This window comes from Drosophila teissieri, chromosome 2R (assembly GCF_016746235.2).
Source record: "Drosophila teissieri strain GT53w chromosome 2R, Prin_Dtei_1.1, whole genome shotgun sequence".
NCBI classification, from domain to species: domain Eukaryota; kingdom Metazoa; phylum Arthropoda; class Insecta; order Diptera; family Drosophilidae; genus Drosophila; species Drosophila teissieri.
The window spans coordinates 4,738,059-4,759,309 of record NC_053030.1 but is presented as its reverse complement, the minus strand read 5'-3'; the positions used below and the strand labels follow the sequence as shown (position 1 = coordinate 4,759,309).

The 21,251-nt window shown below is 41.7% G+C and overlaps 1 protein-coding gene across 2 annotated transcripts in view; it reads right to left on the bottom strand.

Annotated features, from left to right (window-relative positions):
• Nucleotides 1-755: 755 nt before the first annotated feature.
• The window catches only part of LOC122612697, a 47,173-nt gene continuing 26,677 nt past the window's right edge, over nucleotides 756-21,251 (bottom strand). Inside the window, exons 3-6 of one of the 2 annotated variants that reach the window (XM_043786474.1) lie at nucleotides 14,001-14,046; nucleotides 2,843-3,438; nucleotides 1,881-2,678; nucleotides 756-1,601 (exon numbers count right to left, since the gene is read on the bottom strand). In XM_043786474.1, the coding sequence (XP_043642409.1) occupies nucleotides 1,398-1,601; nucleotides 1,881-2,678; nucleotides 2,843-3,265 (1,425 nt within the window). In that variant the 5' untranslated portion in view covers nucleotides 3,266-3,438; nucleotides 14,001-14,046 and the 3' untranslated portion in view covers nucleotides 756-1,397. Of the gene's footprint in view, nucleotides 1,602-1,762; nucleotides 1,823-1,880; nucleotides 2,679-2,842; nucleotides 3,439-14,000; nucleotides 14,047-21,251 lie in introns of those variants that run through there. The other variant, XM_043786475.1, reaches the window with a different exon arrangement.

Below are 21,251 nucleotides of genomic sequence, written 5' to 3'. Positions count from 1 at the left end.
CGAATATATAGCTTGTTGCTTTTCAGCTGTCCAGGTATTGTACTGTTTGGCTTTTAAATATATGTATTCTTTATAATTGAGACCTGATAGCAGCCATTGTCGAAGTTCACACCTATGGAGATTCTAACTCACTTTCTAATATTAACGCTGATATTTGGGTTAAATCTGTACAGTATTTTACGAGTTCTCAAGGTACATCTGACATTTAGGACATTGGGGCCATGCAGACCCCAATAGTCGATAACAAGTTATAAAATAATCGTGACAAAATGCAAAAATAATATTCTCCTACCTTATGCTAGTTAAAGATATTAAATATATATAAATGGCTAGTAATAGTTAGTAAGAAAATATACTCATATTTATGTATGATCAATTGTAAATTCTGTTATCTAGAAGACAGTCCATGGAGTAGAGCTTAAAACTAGATCGAATATTAATAGAGAAGTGTGTTCTTACGTTTTTTGGATGTATAGTTCTCAAAAGCAAGCCGAAATGCTTTATGTATGTAAAAGACATATCAGAGAAGCTCTTAAATGTTGCGGAAATATATGTAATATTAACAATTAACAATCTGCTTAAATATAAGTATGCATTTGTTCTTATATATTATTTAGTTATACCTTGAGTAAATTTTTATAATATCCTTTCTAGCCTAGTTTCACCCACAATTCTGGGACTGACTGGAGCTACTCACCATTCAACATCTGGGATTTGGAAATATTGTCCTCGAGTACACATTCCGTTCATTTGTATGATATATCTGACTTACGGTTGGAGAAATTTTTCATACGCTCTTTGTAAAGTGTGAAAATCATAGACAGAAAATTAGGTTTACAAAATGATTTATTTGTTTTGTGAAAACTATGTGTAATGTTACGTCAAAATGCAGTACGGTTTGTAAAACTTAAGCTAGACTTATGTATGTAAATGCATAGTTAACCAAACTAAGCTTAGGATAAATGTCAAGGAAACAAATGTTACAAAAGAGAATCATGTTAAAGCAACTGAAGTCGGCAGTACAGAGACGGAGGAAGAAAACGTGTTTACTTTTTATCACAATTGCGTATGAAAAATTTCTTTAATTGCTAGAAGCCGCCACGCCCACCGCCGCCCCCGCCGCTAGAGCCCGCCAGTCCCGCTGCTGATTGCCGGGGCACCAGGATGCGCGGCAAGGTCAGCGACCTCTTGGGAAAGCCATGTCTGCTGCCCTGCGGCTCCTGGGCGGCGGAGATCAAAGTCGTGGTCGTGGTCGAGGTCGAGGTCGTGGCCGAGGTCGAAGTCATTGGCTCCGCGCTCTCCCTCCGCGGATGAGGTTCCATCGCCGCCTCCGGCTGCCCTCCCAACTTCACCCCTTCCGTTGACCTTTGGGACTCCCCGTCCGGCTGCTGCGAGTGTCACGCATATGACTGCGCCGTCTGCGGCATCATGCCGCCGGAGAAACCGCCGTCCAGGCCAGGAGGCCGCTCCACTAGGTTCTTGAGACGCCCTCTCAGCTCCTCCAGACTCTTGGACTTTGCCTTGTTGATGCGCTTGTATTTCACGTCCTTGGGCTTCGTCACCGAGCGATGGTTCAACATAACCCGGTTGTAGTTGGTCACCTGGAAAGGGATATATACATTAACTATATATATTTAATACAACAAATTATATACTTAATTAAAAAAGCCAACGACTGGTTTAATGCATTTAATTAAAAATTTGATGCTATGCAGAAAAACAAAAGGTATTTTTCCTTATAAAATTTAAAATCTAAGAAATGTTATAAAATTATTTCGCAATCTAAGAAAATGGGAATTCCCTCCAAAGGCTCAACATTTTCCTGAAATTTAAAATTTAAGTGCAACATTCCGCAATTCAATCCGTTAGTTCTCAGTTACCTGGGTTTTTCCGTTGGGCGGCTCCTGCGCTCCACCTGCCGATGGTGGAGGAGATGGTGGCTGCAGCTGGGGGACCTTGACACTGAGTGTGGTGCACGGAGAGTCGTGGCTGGGAGATCTTTTGAGGGCTCCTAGTTGACGTCTTGGAATGGTGGATCCGCCCTCGACGGGCGATGAATCTTTGGCTTTGTCCGCGGTCGAGGAACTGGCGGCGTCTATCTGACCCTCGGTCGAGCTCGAACTTAGAGCCTTGTCTGAGCGGTTCTTGAACTTGTCCCGCTTTTCGGCCACGTCCGTGGTGGGTTCGGGATCCTCCTCGACGGAGTAAACGGTTTCCAGGATATCGGGACGACGCAGGAAGCAGTTGTTTCGCCTGGCCGCTCCGTACTTGTTGTGATTCGTCTCGATCGCATCGGATATGGACCGTACTATGGTGATGCCGTCGCTGCCCAGGACTCCGCCCAATCCGCCAGCGCCACTACTCTTCCGTCGCGTGCCCAAGGTCATCGGACTGTCGGAGTCAATGTCCTCCAGCACCACCGCCGAGTCCGAGTCGTTCAGGGAGTCCAGCTCGTTGGCATAGCTAGCTTCAATGGTCTCCAAGCCATGATCCACCAACCGGGAGGACAGGGTGTCGATGATCTTCTGCTGACGCTGGATGGTCAACTCCCGATGGTTCAATAGACTTGCTATCTGCTTCTGCTTCCGCTTCAGTCGGGATTCTAGGAGCAAGAGCTGCGAGGTCAACGAGTTCATCTGATCTGATTTCTCCTTCTGATACCGATAGTGCTGCTGAACCTGAGGGCGGGAAATAAGGATGGGTATTTACAATCCATGATCCATTAATGGTTAATAAAACAAGCATTAACATTTCTTGTTAACTTTAATCCTAATGCAATAATTTTACTAATCATGTAATAGGAACTCACTACTACATATGTATTATAGATGGTTGACCTCACCTGCATGGCATACGCCTTGCGCCACTTCATGATGTGCTCCGTCTGGAAGCGCACTTTGGAGCGCAGCTCCTCAATAATGGCTCGGGCTGTATGGAGGTCCTTGGGATCCTGGTTCATCATGTTCAGACGCAAGTTGCTCGTGTGTATCGAAACAGGAACGGGCGGTGGCCACTGAAATTCCAACGGTGGTTGGTTCACATCCGTTGGCAGGGAGCCCCTCGGCTGGGCGCTCTTGGTCTTCGGGGTGGAGGGGACGGTGCCAGCTCCACTGGGGCCACCACCTCCTCCCCCTCCCATTCCACCCACCCGATCCACTCCTGCAGTGCCAGGATCCACTGATTGCGGGGCCTGAGGTTGCTTCTGTATGCTGCACGCCATGCTGCTGATGGTTTTGGCAAATTGTGTCGCCCGACCGGCGTACATTTGGCCGAGATATATTCGATGCAGCTGGTTGGCTGGATGGCTGGATGACTCGTTGCCTATATCTTTTCCAGCCCGATGTGTGTGCTCACGCCGGGGCTATCTGCCCGGCCAGCATGCAAAACCCGGCAGTCGCTCGATGGATGTGCACTGGTCCGGACCCGAGAACGTGCTGACTGCAAGAGGATGCGCGGGGGTTTTATTAATAGTCAATATTTACTGGTCGAGTGAAACTCAAGAACAAGCAACAAATAGAAGATGAATCCCCGCCACATATTTACTTAAACTTAAGCCTTCATGAGTGGTTGCTTGCGCACTGCATTGTCCAGCTTGCTGTTTATTCCTGTGTATTCGAATAATTTACCTCGACCGGGTGGGCGAAGGAGGTTTTCAACAATCTCCTATCCACCCCAGGGAGCTTGGTTTAAACTCAAATTACGTATACGCCCCATGGCACGGATGCGACAGATGCCACAATGCAAATTCCATTACAAGGCCAGGCAGAGAGTGGAACAGGACAGAAAATGGCATAATGCATAAAATGAATTACATTAAGCAACCATTAAATTTAAATTCGGGGAATTATTATTATTCGGGCCACCCACTTTGCGCTCCCTTATGCAATTTTAATTAGTGTTTTAAGTATATACACACGCACTTTGATTTGAATATATTAGCCCGTGGCCCATTGACGCGCTCAAACTGAAATGTGAAACTGACCGTAAAATTCTGCAACCTGCGGTTTGGTTTCGTCCCCAGATAAGAGTCGGGAATCCTTTAATAGTTTCCCATCTATCGATGGGGCTGACTTGGGGTTGGAATTTATGAGCTTATGACTATTGTCATTATGGCATTGTCTGGTAATCAGATTAGCTAAGGGATTTTAATTATATTTTACACTGTAATGCGTTTCCTCAGGTGTGGGAAAAATCAAACACTGAAATATGCCTAATGATTTTGCTGGAAAGTAATTAGGGCTTTGATTTCGGATAAGAATTAAGTCATTACCGGCACGTCCAATTAAAGTGCTCAGTGCTCAGTGCCTGTTAAAGCGGATTGAAGTGCATCTGCAGTGCAGGAGATCTAATGAGTTCCGCAGAAATGGTTCACGTCGCTGCTCTTCTAAGCCCAGATAAATTGAAATTATCCATATAATCTGTTCCGTAGCTCGGCCATGAACAAAAACCCCCTGAGATGCCAGGAAAACGGAAAGACGACGACACACAAAAGGAAAAGAAGCGGAGGAAGACCAGCAAGCAAGAACCACATTTTTAACATTTTCATTTAAAATACCTTTCAGCTTTAATTTGTGCAATTCATCAGCACAGTCAAGTTGAGTTGAGTGACTTGAGAACTTCCGTTCTGCCGGCATGGGGAATGAGGAATGCTCTTTGGCCAAGAACATGCAATTGAAAACTATTAGCAAATTGCCAGACACGCAATCTTCAGTCTGAGATCCAATGAAAGTTAAAGACACTCCATGTTCGCATCCTCAGAAGGGATTCCAACTGCAACTGCCGACTTGCATCCGCCGACTCATTCATCACTCTTAATTATGACAATTGCACACGAGCGATGGGAAATAGCCAAGTTCTCACTTGTTCACCTGCTAGTTTCGAGTAATGCTATTATCGCCGAGGTCAATCTCCACTTGGAACCTCGATTTATAACCTCTTTGGCGAGTTGATCGACCAGTTTCAATTTACTTAGGTCTTAATTGAAAGCTGATGAATTGAGAAGGAATTATTTGCTATACAAGCTAGTGACTCACTGACGCCATCAATTAAGTAAGTACCTGGACTTCACTTTTGCTCAAATTTATAGGAAGACAAGAATGAGTTGCCTTTAAATAATTGTAAGGTTGAACACGACAAGCGGTCACAGTATATAAAGGTAAATACTTAAATCGATATTAACTACTTTTGATGGTTAAAACATTTTTCTTTTAATAACTATATGCATATCTAATCTAATCAACATCCGAAGTGGCTAGCCTAGTTGGAGATAAAACAAATTGAGTTTTATCTGTATGTTTAATTAACACATTCGACAATGTCATTTGCAGATGTCCTTGGTTTCCACAGAAAACGGGCGATATTCCATGCAATGATGACAATAAATTCTGCCCCTCAGTCATATTCGTAACTACGAGTATGCCAATAACCACTGGTAAATTGAATCCGTAAGCGGGCTGCTTTGACTTGACACCTGACCTCCTGGCCAAATTCAGAATGTCAGATGGACATGGCCTTGTTTCCTATCCTGCCGGGCTATTTTCGGTAGCCCAGTGTGAGGAATTCATTGGGTTTCCATGGCCAGACAGTGGCTGTAAAATGTTTGCGGCCTGGGGGTAATTAATTATGCCTGTCCTTTGGCTGCGGTACCTTTTTCGTGCGTAATGTGGCTGGAACTGTGTGTTTATGTGATGAACGTGATTTTTTCACAGTTTTTACACTTTGCAGCCAGGGAGCAGAGCAGGAAACAGACAAATAAAGTGGCCTGAAACAACAGCGAGGGTAAATAGCCCTCTGAACCTCAGTCCCATCCTCCATGTCAGTAAGTTCCACGGGCACATTCCTCCATGTGATTCTATCCAGCTCTGTCGTCCCTGAAAGGCCGGCTGCTCTTGGACTGTTTGTTTTGCCTTGACCACGACCATCAAAACATGAAAGGACACTATTAATGATGTTAGACGTCATCACAGCCCTTCAGCAAACAACAACCTTTCTTCAAGCAGTTTCATTCAGGTAGTTGCCTACCTGTGTAACTAGATAAACTCTCGCCTGTGGATCTAATAGTTCCCAGTTGTTAAACTGAAACAGCCATTAGTTTTTTTTCAAATCGCATGAGTAAAACACTAATTTTTGATGTTCTACAGGAAAAGAGTTAGCAATCACTACTCACTACTCGGCATACAATAATATCTACTACAAAATTATCAACAATATTGTTTGGCATAAATAAAATAAAATTCGTATATAAATATATTTCACATTCGTAATCTATTTTTTTTTTATTTGGTGTAATAAAGATATCCTACATTTTCCAGGTGAATTTTCATGCAAAATGGACCTTGAACTTAGCAGATAATTCGCATGCCGCAATAGTTGCCATTGAGTTGGCGACTTAGGCCCTCTTGCACAGTTTCTTGGTAGTGTCTCAGTAAATTTCGGGACATTAGCCAGGAGTTATCTTATTGTATTTTCCCAGAAATTACCCTCGCTAAAACCCTGCTAACTTTTGGGGTCTTCGCCAGCTGGGCAGGATACTCGAATCCTGTGCGTCGCTCTCTCGGTGCCTCTCTACTTTTATAGGTGGAACGTGACCGTTATAAGCCGTTTTACACGCAAATTTGCCAGCCCCACTGAAAGAAATGTGTTTCTCCAGCGCATTAAATATTTATCCAATCAATAAAGCATATTTCGCTGGCTGTCCTCCAACATTACGTTTTTTCTACCCCAACTGCTTCTTCAATTACCTGAAAGAGAGGATGTCTGGCAGAGTTTTCCTGTGCGCTTTTCACTTTTCTCCTTCGCCCTTTATTATTTGCAATCTGAAGTTTTTCGCTTTCTGCTCGACTACTTTATATTCCTTTTGTTTGGTACACACTCCATCGCGACTCCTTATCTCTTATCATATTCAGGCCTCTGAGCAAGCGGGATTTCGGAATTATTTACAGCGCACGGCAAACATTTCTTAACTTCCACATGTTGCTTGTTAGCCGTTGTTTGTTTGCTCTCGTTGTTTGTTTGCTTGCCCGCCGTTCACATTATGCGTGCGTTGCTAAAATGGATTTGGTTTTCCAAACTTCAGGCAGGCAACCACTTTCGGCTCACTAAGAGCTGGATTCCTCTTCGATTAAAGTTTGGGGTAGTTTGAAGGCGTAAAACAAAGAGCCTGGGAGGAAAAACCTGCCCGGTGCATCGATTCGTGTTCAATTTAACACTCGGAAAGCTGCTCTTAGCCAATTGACCATTAAGTGAGTTGTTTGAGCCCCATTGCCCCATCCTGTAGGGTAATCGTTTCTACCGGTTCTTCTGGTCATTTATTCCACATAATCGCGCTTAATGCTCAGCATTAATTAAATGGCTTCGAGCTCGCATTACCCAGCACGGAAAATGCGCAGGACACTGAAGGACCCTAGAGTTAAATGGATAGAGTACCTCCTACCAGTAGCATAATTTGTGGCAGCTGCATAAATTATATTATGAAAAGGAGACTTTAATCGCTCTTAACGACTCTGACACTTCACGGGAGCGAGTCGAAAAAAGGAATTTTTAAAATATGTACTCAAATTTCAAGGCTTGTATAAAATGGGCTTACATAAGAATAATATATACAACATTTTCAAATCCTGAAGTAATAAAGCTTTCGGTATATTATACAAAATAATTGTTCCTAATGCATTGAGTACAGACATTGACTATTTCTGATGATATGACATAGATAAAGTACCAACTCCTTTCACAGAGAGTCCAATAACCAACACCACTGTCATTGTGTGTGCCAAATGCACAGCGATGCCAAAGTTAAATGACTGTGAGCTCATCTCCGTAATCACGGCTGGCATCCCGCTCCTGGACAATGGCCCACCAGAGTGGCTAAAGCCTGCTATTTACCAGGACTCCACTGGAAGCTCGTCTCACTTTTCAGTTTGCTAGTTTGCTATCTCGGCCAGCTGTTCCCGCTTTATGGCATTTTAATTAAATTGTAATAGCTGGACAGCAGCGATACCGAAGAGCTGAGGCAGTGCATAATTATAAGCCTATTAGAGTCTATATAAGGTTACTACTTGCTACAAATTTTATATTGTAATTGGGTATATTTCATTAAAGATTTATTGTTATTCACGCAGTGTTTAGCCAATGACTCCAATTAGTTATTTAGCTCATGTTTAATGATTGTTGGGTTACTCCTAGGGATATGAATTTTGCGAATGCGAGATGCACTTCCAGATACTTTAGAGAAGAATCTTCTTAATTCGTAATCTTACTACCTGCTAAACCTTCAGGCATACTGGTAAACTAATTGAAAAAATACATTCAACAAACCAAATTTTCAGCAAAAAACGGGATTTTGAGAGTGAACTTTTTCTGAATATTGCTGTTGTGTTATTGGCGCTTACTTTCCACCGATTGTTTTGGAGCCTTTTGTGCAGAACAATGGCATCCAGATCTCTACTTGCAGGCACGTAGATACATTTATCTGCAGAGTGGCCTGGGCTGGGCAGCGCACTCGGTAAGTTGGCTTAAAGCCGTAAAGTTGCAAACATTTTCTGGGTGGGCGTGGACAGGTGATAGTAAGGTATCCAACTGGGCGGCGAGTGCAATATATTCCTGTCAAGCTGTGCACCACCCTGGGACCTTTCCCATTCCTTTCCCCATTCTCCATTTCCCAGTCCTCTGAGTCGGGTCCTTTCACGCCCCCTGCTTTGGGTTATATATGCGACTCCAAGCTGGGCAGATAGCCACGTAGCTTTGACATTACATTGATTGACTTTTGATGTCTGCGTACTATGTGGGTCTAGGCCATCACTTTGCCTGCTCTCTGTGTTTCTCCGATCTGGAGGGGTTTTCCATTGCATCCCCATCAATTTTTACTTCTTCTACCGATTGGGAGTTAGCTCACGTAAGTATGTATTCCTTTCGCATCTCTGGGGTAACTGTATTGTTATGGTTCACCAATAAAATATTTATTCCCAATTAGGCGCAGGCCTTTGAGACACTACACTGAGCTGCAAAAGTGAATTTCCTCAATTCAGCTTACAGAAACAATGGAAAAGTTAAATTCCAAACATAAAAGTATCGTTGTGCCAAAGGATACATCGAATTGATAACTCATTTTTTTTATTTAGCATATACATTTGTGATTTATCCCTTTTTGTGTTAAAAAGTGTATTGATTTTTTCCCCAACTACCTAAACATTTCAGATCACACCAGCCTTCTTCCCCGTGTATACTCCTCACTGTCTATGCCTATTAGAACCCTTGGCAGTTCATTGGACACATACATTATGGAGGATACTCAAGGCTAATTGCCAGGAACGAATATCCATTTAGCCTTCACTTTTCTGGTTTTCTGTTTGGTCGTCAGCAGAAGGTTGATTTTATTAACAGGGCTTAATTGCTCCATAAAAGCTTAGTCCTTTAAATTTGTCAGCCGCCTACTGGGACTTCCTATTGGGGGATAAAAACGCTCAGTTGACCTAGTTTTTGCCTCAGTCTACCTTTCCTTCACCTTCTAGCTCCTTGCACCATTTTCCTGGCCGCAAGCAAACGAGATGTTCAAGGCAAGTGATACTTGAGCACTGGGCATTTCTTAATTTACGTAGTCTACTTTGGGGCGCGAAAGGATTGCGGGCGAGGCAAAGGATCGCAAAAGAGGCGGTCTGGCACGTAATTCCGCATCCTGGGAATCAGGTGGACAACAGAGTCTGGAGTGGAATGCCACGCACGTATTCTGCGATGTGGCACGGATAGGGTTTTTGTTCGTCCTGTTATTGTTATGCCTGCCGTACATATGCGTTTCCCGGCTCAACAATCTGCTCCTTGTGGCCGAAGGATATTACTGAGCAGCGGGTATAATGCGTCCGGCATTTTAAGCATTTAAGCCATGGGCGAAGAAATTGATTGACAATTCAAGTTTAATCAGAATTACAAGCTACAAAATAATTTGCATAATAGAGAGATGAAATTGATACTACATTTAATAATAATGCAAACACAAGAAACCAATTTAAAAATTAAAATGTATAAAATCTTCATGGCAACCTAGTAAAGGATAACGGCGCACTGATTCAGTAATTTCCAGAGGGCACCTAATTCAGGTGACTAAACACTTTTCTTATTCAACCTCTTACAATGAAATCCTTTTATACGTTCCCCTCCGAAAAATACTTAAAATATCCTGCTCGGAGTTGGCTGTAAACTCAATTGTAGCTCGAATATAAACCGCTCGTCATGAGGCGGGCAAAGTTGGCTACGCTTTCAGCTGATTAAGAACAAATTTGATATAAATAAGTGGTGAAAACAACTCGGCACAATTTAACGCTTTGTTGCGGTCAAGTAACTTTAGAATTCCAGTGAGTGAGCAGTGCCAGCAATTCGTATAAAAAATAACAAAAACACAAAAATAAATGAAAACAAGTGCAGAGTAATGAAAGAAAAAGCATGAAGACGCGTAGAGATGAAAGGGAATTCTTCAGCGTGTTTCTAAGCCGATTTGATTCTGCGGTGAGAGGAACCACAAAATGCTATAACAATTTTCAAGCTAATTTTTTCTCTTCTGCGCACAGTTTCGGCCACGCCATGGCAATGGCCAATGGCCAATGGCATTTTGATTAACTCGATGATGATGAGGCAGTTGGCGAGGAGGATAATGACCTTGGCTGCCTTCCGCTGTCAATGTGGGCAGTTGGCTCATCCTCGTTTCCACCGAAGTGGCATTTCCTTCGATCTCCTGATTGTGGTTTGATGGCCAACTTAATAAGCCAGATCCCCTCAAACTAAACGTGGCCGAGAAAGCGAATTCCGGCTCACTGCGCTTTTGGCGAAGCTATGAGCTGAGAGTCAAGCCAACTTAATGCCAATATTTTACTCAACTGAGGATTAGTTTTACTTTACTTTTCAGCTGATTTCTGTACCGCGTGACTTAATTTCCTGAGAGGAAAACGGAAGCTGGGATAAGAGGACTTGACATTACCTTCCTGGTTGATTTCCCATGTGTGGGTTTTCAAATGTTTTAAAGCCGAATAGGTATAAATAGGGGCCACCAAATATATCCTAAATGTTAATTTTTAATCCGAATTCCCTTGCCACACATACTTAAATTTCCATTCGAATTGCAACTCACAAAAGTCTAATTCAAATTTCGAAACCGCCGTCATATTTGACAGCTCATTAAAGGCAACTGCTATTAGTTTGGACCTCTTACAATTCGACTCACAGGCTGGTAACTTTCACAACTCATTCCGGGTGGCAAGTGAATCAGTCAAAATCGATCGTGGCACCAAAAACTAACCGATGCCTTGATTGATTGATTGATTGAAGGCACGCGCTGTAATAGGCAACGTGTTTGCCCCGCTGAGACTTACACGTTTTTCGCATGTTTATATCTACTCTGACTTTATTAGCTTGTTGACCACATAAACTTCCGCTGTTAGTTGGGCGAACGTGGCTTTTAATGATGTGGCATTTGAATTTCGGTTTGGGGATGAATCGCCGATTTATACAGCAAACCCGCATCGAAATGGAAAACGAAGTTGTGTGACTCTATTTCGATACAATTGCTATTGAGAAAACCTTGAGAAATTCAGCGAACGCAACTATCTTTGGCGCGATGTCTGCCAATCTCATTTATTCTGTATGTCAGTTATATAAATTCTCATTAACTGGTGCATTGAGAATTAACTGAGTTTGAGAACTTGGCCAAAGTGACATCGTATGTTGTTTCGTTTACCTTGGCGGGCCAATTAATCTGCTTCCGCGAGAATATCTACGAGTATATCTTTATTTTAATTTTTATTTGTCGTACTGCTTACTTTTGTTCAGTTTCAAAGGATACGAAAGTTGAAGTGATTAATGTCTTTCACTGATATTTATATTGCAAATGTCATCGGTGAGTTGGAGACGAACATAAGACCTCCTTGGAAGGAAAGGGAAATTATGTCATATACCCGAAGACTCTTTCAAGGACACGTGCAAGGTCGGCGGACCGAGGTGATGGGCCACACTGCAGCATGCAAAATCGTTGGGCAGATAAAGAGCCATGAAAAATAGTCGAGCAAGGGCCAACACGGAAACAAATAAAAATCAACAGGATTAAATATGCATCTCTATGTGGCTCCCGACATTTTCCATGGTTCTTTGGGCCTTAGCCTTGTGCCCCGCCTTGAATATGTGTTCTGCGGCCAATCTGTTACATTTTGTCAGGGCTTCCATGCAGCTTCTATTCAGGCTCCTCGCCCCCTCCTTCTGGCCAGCTTGCCCCTCGTCTCGAGTGTCCTTCGCACGTTTACGTTTACCTTCAGCTGGGACAGTGGGCCGTAAATGCGACTGCCTCTGCTGTTTTTACACTCTCAGCCGGACTCTAAAATGGATTCAACAAGTCCGAATGTGCGGAAACTCGACTAGCTGATGCCCCTTAGATGATAAATAAACTTCATAAAAACCGGGTAAGCCAGACAAAAGAAAGTATTTGTTCTATTGCTTCCTTAGCCCTTATCTAAAGCAAAGCAAAAAAATTATTAATATGAAGTATTTTACCATCACTTAAACTTTGAAGAACTTAATTGAGAAAGGTCCTGATCACGAAGGCTATTAAATGTACAACCGCGTTATCAATACTTTATAGTTACAGTTTCAGTCCTGTAACCTATCCCGTCTAAACTTTTGGGTGGCTGTTACATAAAACAGCAAGTGCTTTGTGTTTTCCGCGGACGTTCCCCTCGCAGGCAGATTTAAAAATTTATTTCCCACGATTGTCGGAAACGGATGGCGAGAGTTTTGCGCCACCAGACACCAAATGAGTTGGCACGGCCGCGTGTCCTTCTCAATCTGGGTAAAGGAAACTTTGTGTAAGACTGTCGTTTTTATCCGGCACCCAATGAAAAATTTAAACTTTTACAATTCCAGCTAGGACGAATGGGTACTTCGGCCAGCTGTAACATGTGGCGCATAAATTGGTCTTGGGATTGAACACATCCTGCGCACTAATTCAATTTTAGCCACTTCATACATTTCAAAATCGAAAATAGAACGTTTGCTAGCTGCTCAACTTGCATAATTCAAACGTTTTCCACATCTCTCTGTACTTCTACCCCACGTTTTGCTAACCAAACTGAAACCATCGCTTGCCACGTGGCAAGGTCAAAAGTGCCAGCCCCAAAAACGTAACAGCTTTACACTGCGCTACATAAGTAAATTATCCGTTCTGCGCTGTTCTTTGCGTTCCACATGTCGTATGAGTGATAAAAACGGTCGAGGGAAGTAAACTGCATTAACTGAATGGCAAGAGCTGCATAGCATGGGAAAATTGAACACTTTACCAGGGAACGAATACGTTGCACAAGAATTTACATACAACTAATTAAATAAATATTGGTACAACTGCCCTCAGTACAAAAAGAGTACAAGAGTTCTGTTTTACGCAATGGTCATTAAAAATGCAAAGATTTTCCAGATTTTTATCCATGGCAATAATCAGGTGCACATCCGAAGCCGATGATAGTCAAACAATGACAATGTCATTGCTTAGTTTCTATTTGTCGTATTATGACAGGGACATTACCCAATCTTTGCGACAAGCCACAAAGGACAGTTGAGTGTAGAACCATACAGTAATCTAATGACATTTTTCCACAATGTCCACAGGACATTGTCTCTTGTGTTTTTTAATGCAAAGCAGTAATTGTTTTACATTTTTCGTGAATGCCGCTGGGGTGTTCTATGCTGTGGGCGCGGTTACGGGCAATTTAACACCTTGGCTTCGCATTAATTTAACCGTAAACCAAACCGCAGCGCCACCATTTCGAATATCAATCATACGGCACGTTGGCCAAGTGCAAAAATCGTTAAACATGGCTGAACTCTGACCTGCCTGCCAGCCTGTGGCTTATTCCCGGTTTTCTTCCAACCGAACCGAACCCAACCCAACCCATTTCCGACCTGATGCTGACAGCATAATTTACAGTTTTCAGCGGATTAATCGGGAAATGTGCAAAATGCTCTCGGCTACTTACAATTTCAATTTACTTTCGGTTAGTCCGCGCCAAGGGATTGGGAGTCCTGCAAGCAGACGAAGCAGAATTTACATAAATTTAATAAAAACGAATTAAATTATGTCAAAACCCGGTGCTGCGGGCTGATGGCAGGAAACATCGTCAAAGGCATTGTCAAAAGTGTATAATGAAAATATGCGATGGAATTACTTGCATTGAAACTGGGCGACCGTGAAATGTCTCGAATGTTTTTCGAGTGGGTGTGGAGCGTTTAAATAGTTGGTAGAAATTAAACCGAATAACTTTCCAAGCCTCAGCTGCAGTGCTTCACCATCAATTGCAGCTACTCCTATTTCCGGAAAAACCAGCTTAGCTTCTGCGGATACAGGATTGCTTGTAGAGTCACAAGTCGGGCTTCGGACAAATATTAGATGTGCTTGTGGTTTGCCAGGAAACGCACTTTTTCAGCCAAGTTGCCATAGAAGAGCCCTCTTGCCATAAATCATTAAACCCACGCTGCTCATGCCTGGATTTTGCATTGGCTCCCGGCATTGTTGTGACAGCTGGCTTCCTTCACCGCAGGAGCACGTCCTTCCAACACCTTTTCTCCCTTGTATCCTTGTATCCTTGTATCCTGGCGAAAATCCAGCCATGCAAATTGTGTTGAGCCCTTTGTGTGAATGAATGCACATATACATTTTACTGTCCGCTTCTCGGGCCATTTGGCTTGATTATTTTTTATTTATATTGCCAGGCATTGTTTTTGGGTAATGTTATTCACTCTAACCCAAAAGGATATGGTCCAGAAGGATATGGGCCAGCACAGTTCTCCGCTTTTGCGTAAGCGTATACATGGCTTGGCTAGCAAATTTGTCGTAGCACTCTGTTGATATACTCTGAATATTTTCACAGGCTGGCATAATGAAAGCCGCTTTTAGACTTAAACTCGACTTAAATTGCCCTTTTCAGCCCTTGAAAAGCTGCTTCCTTTGCAGGATACTATCAGTTTTGCCAATGGCAAAAGAGTTGAGCTGAGCAAAGACTGTGATTTATACTGGCGAGACCTTAAGGCGTCTGTTTACGCAATTCAAGACAACAAACGAATGTCAATAATGCCAATTTTGCGGGCTAATCATGTTTGGAAACAGGATACGGATAACAATCTAAACAATCGGGATGCAGCCAGTTCCCTCAACCCCCTTGTTATTCAATACTTGATCGCCTTACGACTGACAAATTGCACAACATTTCTACGCCTTTGGCGTTTTTGGGGAGGGGAATTGGCCAAGCCAATTGCGTTAGCAACTTGTCTTCTTCGAAGGATTCGAGGACTTGGCCCAAAGTTTTGTGTCTTTTGTTGATTCGGCTTGCGGGACAAGTTTTCGTTATGCTCGAGACCGTTGCAATCGGGATGCAAATGCACTGCGGTGGGCAAAGCCGAAAGCACAAAGGACGTGATAAATATCGAGAACAAAAAGCCACCGAACTCGTAAGAGTGCCATCGACCGAGTGCACACTTTATTGTGCAACACAGTATCCTTTATTCAGTTTCAGTCTTTCTAAGACTTCGACACAATGAAAAAGGGTCCACCCAAAAGACCACCTATTGCGCGGACGAACAGAATTTTCCACACAATTGGAATCTTATGTGAGTTAGTAGTCTTTGATTAAGAAGTTTAATGATCTGATTAAATGTTTTAAACAATAGTTACCTTTCCTCAGATTATTTCTAGTATTTACTTAAGATCCCTGCGTGCAGTTTTGTTCCACTTATATTTATAATTTCTTTTTACTCTCAGCCCCCTTTTAAAGTATACTTAAAAGGTATTCCGCTCACCATTGCTCACTCGCTATTTGTCCCAGATTGGTTAAGGTTTATTTGCCATTCCCCTGCGAAATGAAACAAAAGACGACCCACCAAGGACAATGCCAGCCTGCGGGCTTTTGAGGGTTAACACTGATGAAGCGAGGCTGTTGCATTGATGCATCGAGGAAGGAGGCACTGGGGTGGGGTGTTCGTCGGTTGAATGGCAAGGTTATTCTAGATGCCCCTCAAAACACGTAAAGTGAAAGTACAACAAACTAAAGCGAGTATACTAAAGCTGCATTATAAAGCAGCTAGCACCTAAGACAAATAATACGAGCAGAAGAAATACATTCAAGCAACGTGGCGTATACATGACGTGTTTCGTGATGCTCTTCGAACTCATTCACCAATTGAAGAAAAGTAAGAAAATCTCCCACTCTAGTTTCCAAGCAAACTTTTCCAGACGCAACGCCTAAACGATCTTATTTATCGGTGGAATACATTTTTTTAAGTTTCTGCCCCGGCATCACACAATTCTCAGAGGCAAGTAACATAAGAAAATATTTGTTTTTCCTCCTCTTATTCTGAGAAATAAAATGAATGAGCCCATTAGCTTGTGCAAACAGACAGGTGGGGAAAAATGCCCAACCGCCTTTCGGTTTGTGTAACAATTTTGTCTGCCCCGTCGTGTGAATTGAGATGGCAAACAGTGGCCACTATTGTTCGCATAAATTATGCACTTGTCATTCTCATGGTATAGATTCCAGAGCTCCCTCCTTGTGGAGTTTGCCAATGTTTTGTTACCTCCGCTGTGTGAACTATGGATGCTCACTTGGGAAAACTCCCCAAAAGTTAGCTAACGAAGCGGTAGAAGGGGAACTCCTATCCCAAACATATTCTATCATTCATTTATTATACCTACTACCTATTATTATACCAAGACCACGAAAATCATTCGAAGAATTTTATTATTCCCTATTAAATAGGGAATACAGGATACTAACCCTTTGCTGTCCAAAACAAAGTTGCTTGCTACTAAAATGAAAACTATGCATTTTAAGCACTCACTTTATATACATTATTCAAAAGTTGCCAACTTCCGTTATGACACTTCTTCTCACCAACAAAATGTGATATAGGCGAAAACTTTTCATTGATGTCACATTATTTCAGGTTTAAATAGAAACGGTGAGTACGTATTTTTTTGTTTTGCTAATTTACGTTCTACCTCTTCATAAAATAATTAAACTTTTTCACGCTGAACTTTCTCGTCCTCAGCCAATTAATGCCCCTCCGCTGCTCTGGTCATCATCACATACAGTAGGTAACTATTTTGTCGTTTCACGGTGTAACTGGCAGGACTCTCCGAAATGCTATTAGCGAGCCAGGAGCGCCAACGAGCTCTACTTATAACGTTTCGAAAAACAGGAGGCAGGAATGCGGGCAACAGGAATTCCTGTGTAGCAATCAGCAGATTGTGTGACAGTCTGCCGTTCATTTCCCTATTTATTCAACAAGTTCCGCTGCTGGGCCCGAAACTAGGGACAGGATTCGCCCTGACAGGCCAAGGACTCGAAGTCCTGCGGCTGTTTTATGCGCGTATAATCACATATTTCAGCTCTCTCTCTCTCTATCTCTCTGTTTCCCTTTCTATACGGGCATTCGATTTGTTTGGCATTTGTTGAATGTCTCAAGGATACGCCGTGCGACTTGTGATCCTTTATTTTAGTGGCATTTATTTTGTCACACGTTATTCACGAGGAGTCTGTGTGCGGCTAGCTAGCGGAGGACCCATAAAAGTTCTCTGAGCCGGTAAGTGCGTGTTTATTTGCTAAGGAAGGTCCTTGCCCCGACCGCCAGTGCCTTTGGGTCTGGCTTAAAGGTATTTTTGGCGCTGCGGCACGTTATCGAAGGCATGCAGGCGGCGGAATCCTGGCATCCTTGTAATTGGGGCAAGGGTTTGGCAGCTCGTGTGCCTGTGTGTATGACAAACTCATTTCATATTTATTAAATTTGCTGCGCTCGGGTTTTATTTTCATTTGGCACGTACCGAAAGTAAAATAAACATGTGGCTTTTCCGCATTTCTTATTTTTGATACACTTCCTGGCGGTGGTAAGCTTATTAGGACTTTTCGCCTGGAAAAGCGAGATGATATATGAATACTTTTACATCCCTCAGCATTGTTTTAATTTAGCTGAAAATTCGTATTTCACTGGTGAAGGAAAAATAATTTCACCGTCACCGGCTTTTTTTGCATGTTCTGTAACTTTATAACCATGGGATCCCAGGGCAAACTCCCCAGTTCCTTGCTTCTTCTGTGGTTCTGCATGAATATGTAGAGTGCTGCAATAACTTCCAGTCACGCCCACTCTTACGCCCACCGCAGTCGAAACTATGTAATTAAAAAGTTTTGCAAAGAGATTGCCGAGCCAAAAAATGAGAGGCAAATATCTTGTTTGCATATTTCTGCGTCAGCCAGAAATAATAATTAAAAGCAAACCAACCAAGCGACTGGCCAACAATAACGACTGTTACTGAACCTGAACCAATTTATAGTTGCTTCACATTGGCTTATTTCCGACCTGGGGGTATTGAAAACAGGCAAACAAGTCCCTCAATGTGATTCCATTTCCAAATCAATTTGAGTTCAAAATATTTTGCAGTCTGGATATGAATCGAATCGGAAGTTGATGGGACAATGGGACAATGAGGCGCTAACTGATGACATTAAGTGCAAAATGCCGCCAGTATTTTCCCAGGCAGATCAAGTCGCAATCATGGTTCTCAACTCGGCTTTTGGCACCTTTTTTGTGACTCAGTTTTTGGCCAACTGTGAACATTGCGGCCAGTTTATTCTCGCTTTGTTTGTAGGGGCAGCAGCTTTGGCTTATTACTTGGTTGTTTTGCGGTCAGTTCATTCAACTCACAATTGTTTATTTCTTTCTTGGGCAGAATAAGACTAGTATTGGATTACAAAAGGAGAGTTTTCGGAAAATGTGCTTTATATCTTTTTGTGAGCCTATTGTTGGTTACATATACAAAAGTTGTTTATTTTATTGCGCACCAACAGTTTATCGTCGTAAATAAAACTTTTGTGAAGCTTCCGCTATATTTTCCCATAAAGCATATTCTGGTAAATGTGTCAACAGAGTATACAAAATATTTGCATTCAAATAGCCAACAAAAACCAAGCTCAGACCACTGGAACGCATCCAACCAGAACCAACCAAAATCCTATTCCAAACCAGCAGCAGAACGAGAACGAGAACAAGCGGTCCAAAACAAGTGCAACAGGCAGCCGGCAAATCGGGCCAAAAGCAGCAACAGCTGCTTTTCTTGGCTCCTAAGTGCTCGTGCAGGCCGTTTGATTGGTGCCAGACTGACAACAAAACGCGCAAGAATAAGAACCGGTAACAACCACAACAATCGAACAAGACTCGTTGCAGTCAGCGAAGATTTTCTCCTTCGAAAATCGGTGGCTTCCTCGGTGCGTAAACTCTCTTTTACACAAGGAAAAATGAACTCTCTTGGATTTATTATGGGCCAAATTTATAGCCACAAGCTGCGCGCTCTAAGATGAAATGAAAGTATTTGAGATATGTTCTATACTCTTAAGAAAGTTCGTTAAATAGAGCTGTTGGAATAAATGTGTATGCCTTGATATGAAATGTTAATTAGCATAAGAATGAATCAGCTGATCGCGGATAATGTAATGAAATGTAATGTAATGTTAAATAACATAATTATGTCACTTGCTCAAAGAATGTAAAACTGAATGGAAGTGCACGAAGCACAAAACAAAAGTATTAATAAATATATTCTAACTAAAAGAAAGCAATCCACTTTATTATCAACATGGTAGCAGAGCAAGGTTAGAAAAAAAAAATTAATCCAAGGTTAGAAAAAAAAAAATTAATCCAAGGTTAGAAAAAATTAATCCAAGGTTAGAAAAAATTAATCCAAGGTTAGAAAAAATTAATCCAAGGTTCGAGAAAAGAAAATAATCCAAAGTGTATAACTAAATCCAAGTTATAAAAATAAATGCTGTTCGAGTGAAGCGACAAAAAAAAAAAAGAAAAACGTGTATAAGAAATAAAAAGAGAAAAACAATATTAAAAGTGCGAAATATTAAAAAATACGAATACGTAAACAAGACTATTGACTAATGCTGAACAATTAAACGGAAAAAGATTGAAAACATAAACTAAAAGGATTGATGGAAGCAGATTAAAAATTTAAAAGTTCACGTGCAAGCCTTTTTATTACATGGAAGTAGAAAAGTGTGACCCTATATGAAAATGTGCATGAAATGAATGACATAGAAAGAGACATAAAAGAAGTGTGCGAACAGATTAAAAGTGAAACGGAAAAAATGAGTGCTAACGCAAAAATCGAAGACATTGTTATGCCCATATTCGATGGAGCTAATTTTGGAAGCTGGAAATTCAGATTAATGACAATATTGGAATACAAAGAGTGCAAAGAACCAGCAGTGCGAACAAGAACAACGGAAGATAATGAAACAACATGGATGAAAACAGAATTAAAAGCGAAAACAATTTTAATCAGTACAATATCAGACAAACAGTTAGAATATATTAGTGAGTGCCAAACGACATTAGAAATTATGAACAAGTTAAATGAAATGTATTCGACAAAATCAACAGCCCTGCAAATACTGTGCAGAGGAAAAATCGACGAAATTAAACTAAAAGACTATGAAACAGTGGAAGAATTTTTTATAGAATTCGAGAAAGCAGTAAATAAATTAAAAAACGCTGGAGGCACCATAGACGAAAACGAAAAAATGAGGTATCTTTTAAAAGCACTACCAACAAGCTACAGTTATATTGGAGACTTCTTAGATGTAATTCCGGAAGCACAACGAACGGTAGAGTACGTAAAATCAAAAATAAAAGAAAAAAGTTTAAACAGAGGTCCAGTGGACAAACAAAATAACGTAAGCACATTTAACACCAAAACTAAAAAAGAATGCTATGTGTGTGGCAAAACAGGTCATATTCAGAGGGACTGCTGGCATGCTGAGCAAAATGCGAGAGGCGAAAATAAACAACAACAACAATTCAACAGGCGATATCAGAATACGAATCAAAGAGGCGGCCGAGGCAGAGGTCAACATCATGGAAATGGTCGAGGACGTGGAAATTACTCAGGAGACAGGAATCAAGGAAGACAACAAGAAAACAGCGACAGCGTACAGTCATGGACAACAAGAATGATAAGAAACGAAAAATTAATAAATTGTAATAACAGCGAAAGTAACAACGAAACTACAGTAAATTGGTTATTAGATAGTGGATGCACTGATCACATTATAAACGATTGTAAACTTTTTAAGAACTGTATTAATTTGAAAATCCTATTAATGTTAAAGTAGCCGATGGCAAACAATTGCAAGCGACCAAGATTGGAAATGTAGAAACATATTTTAGAACATACAACA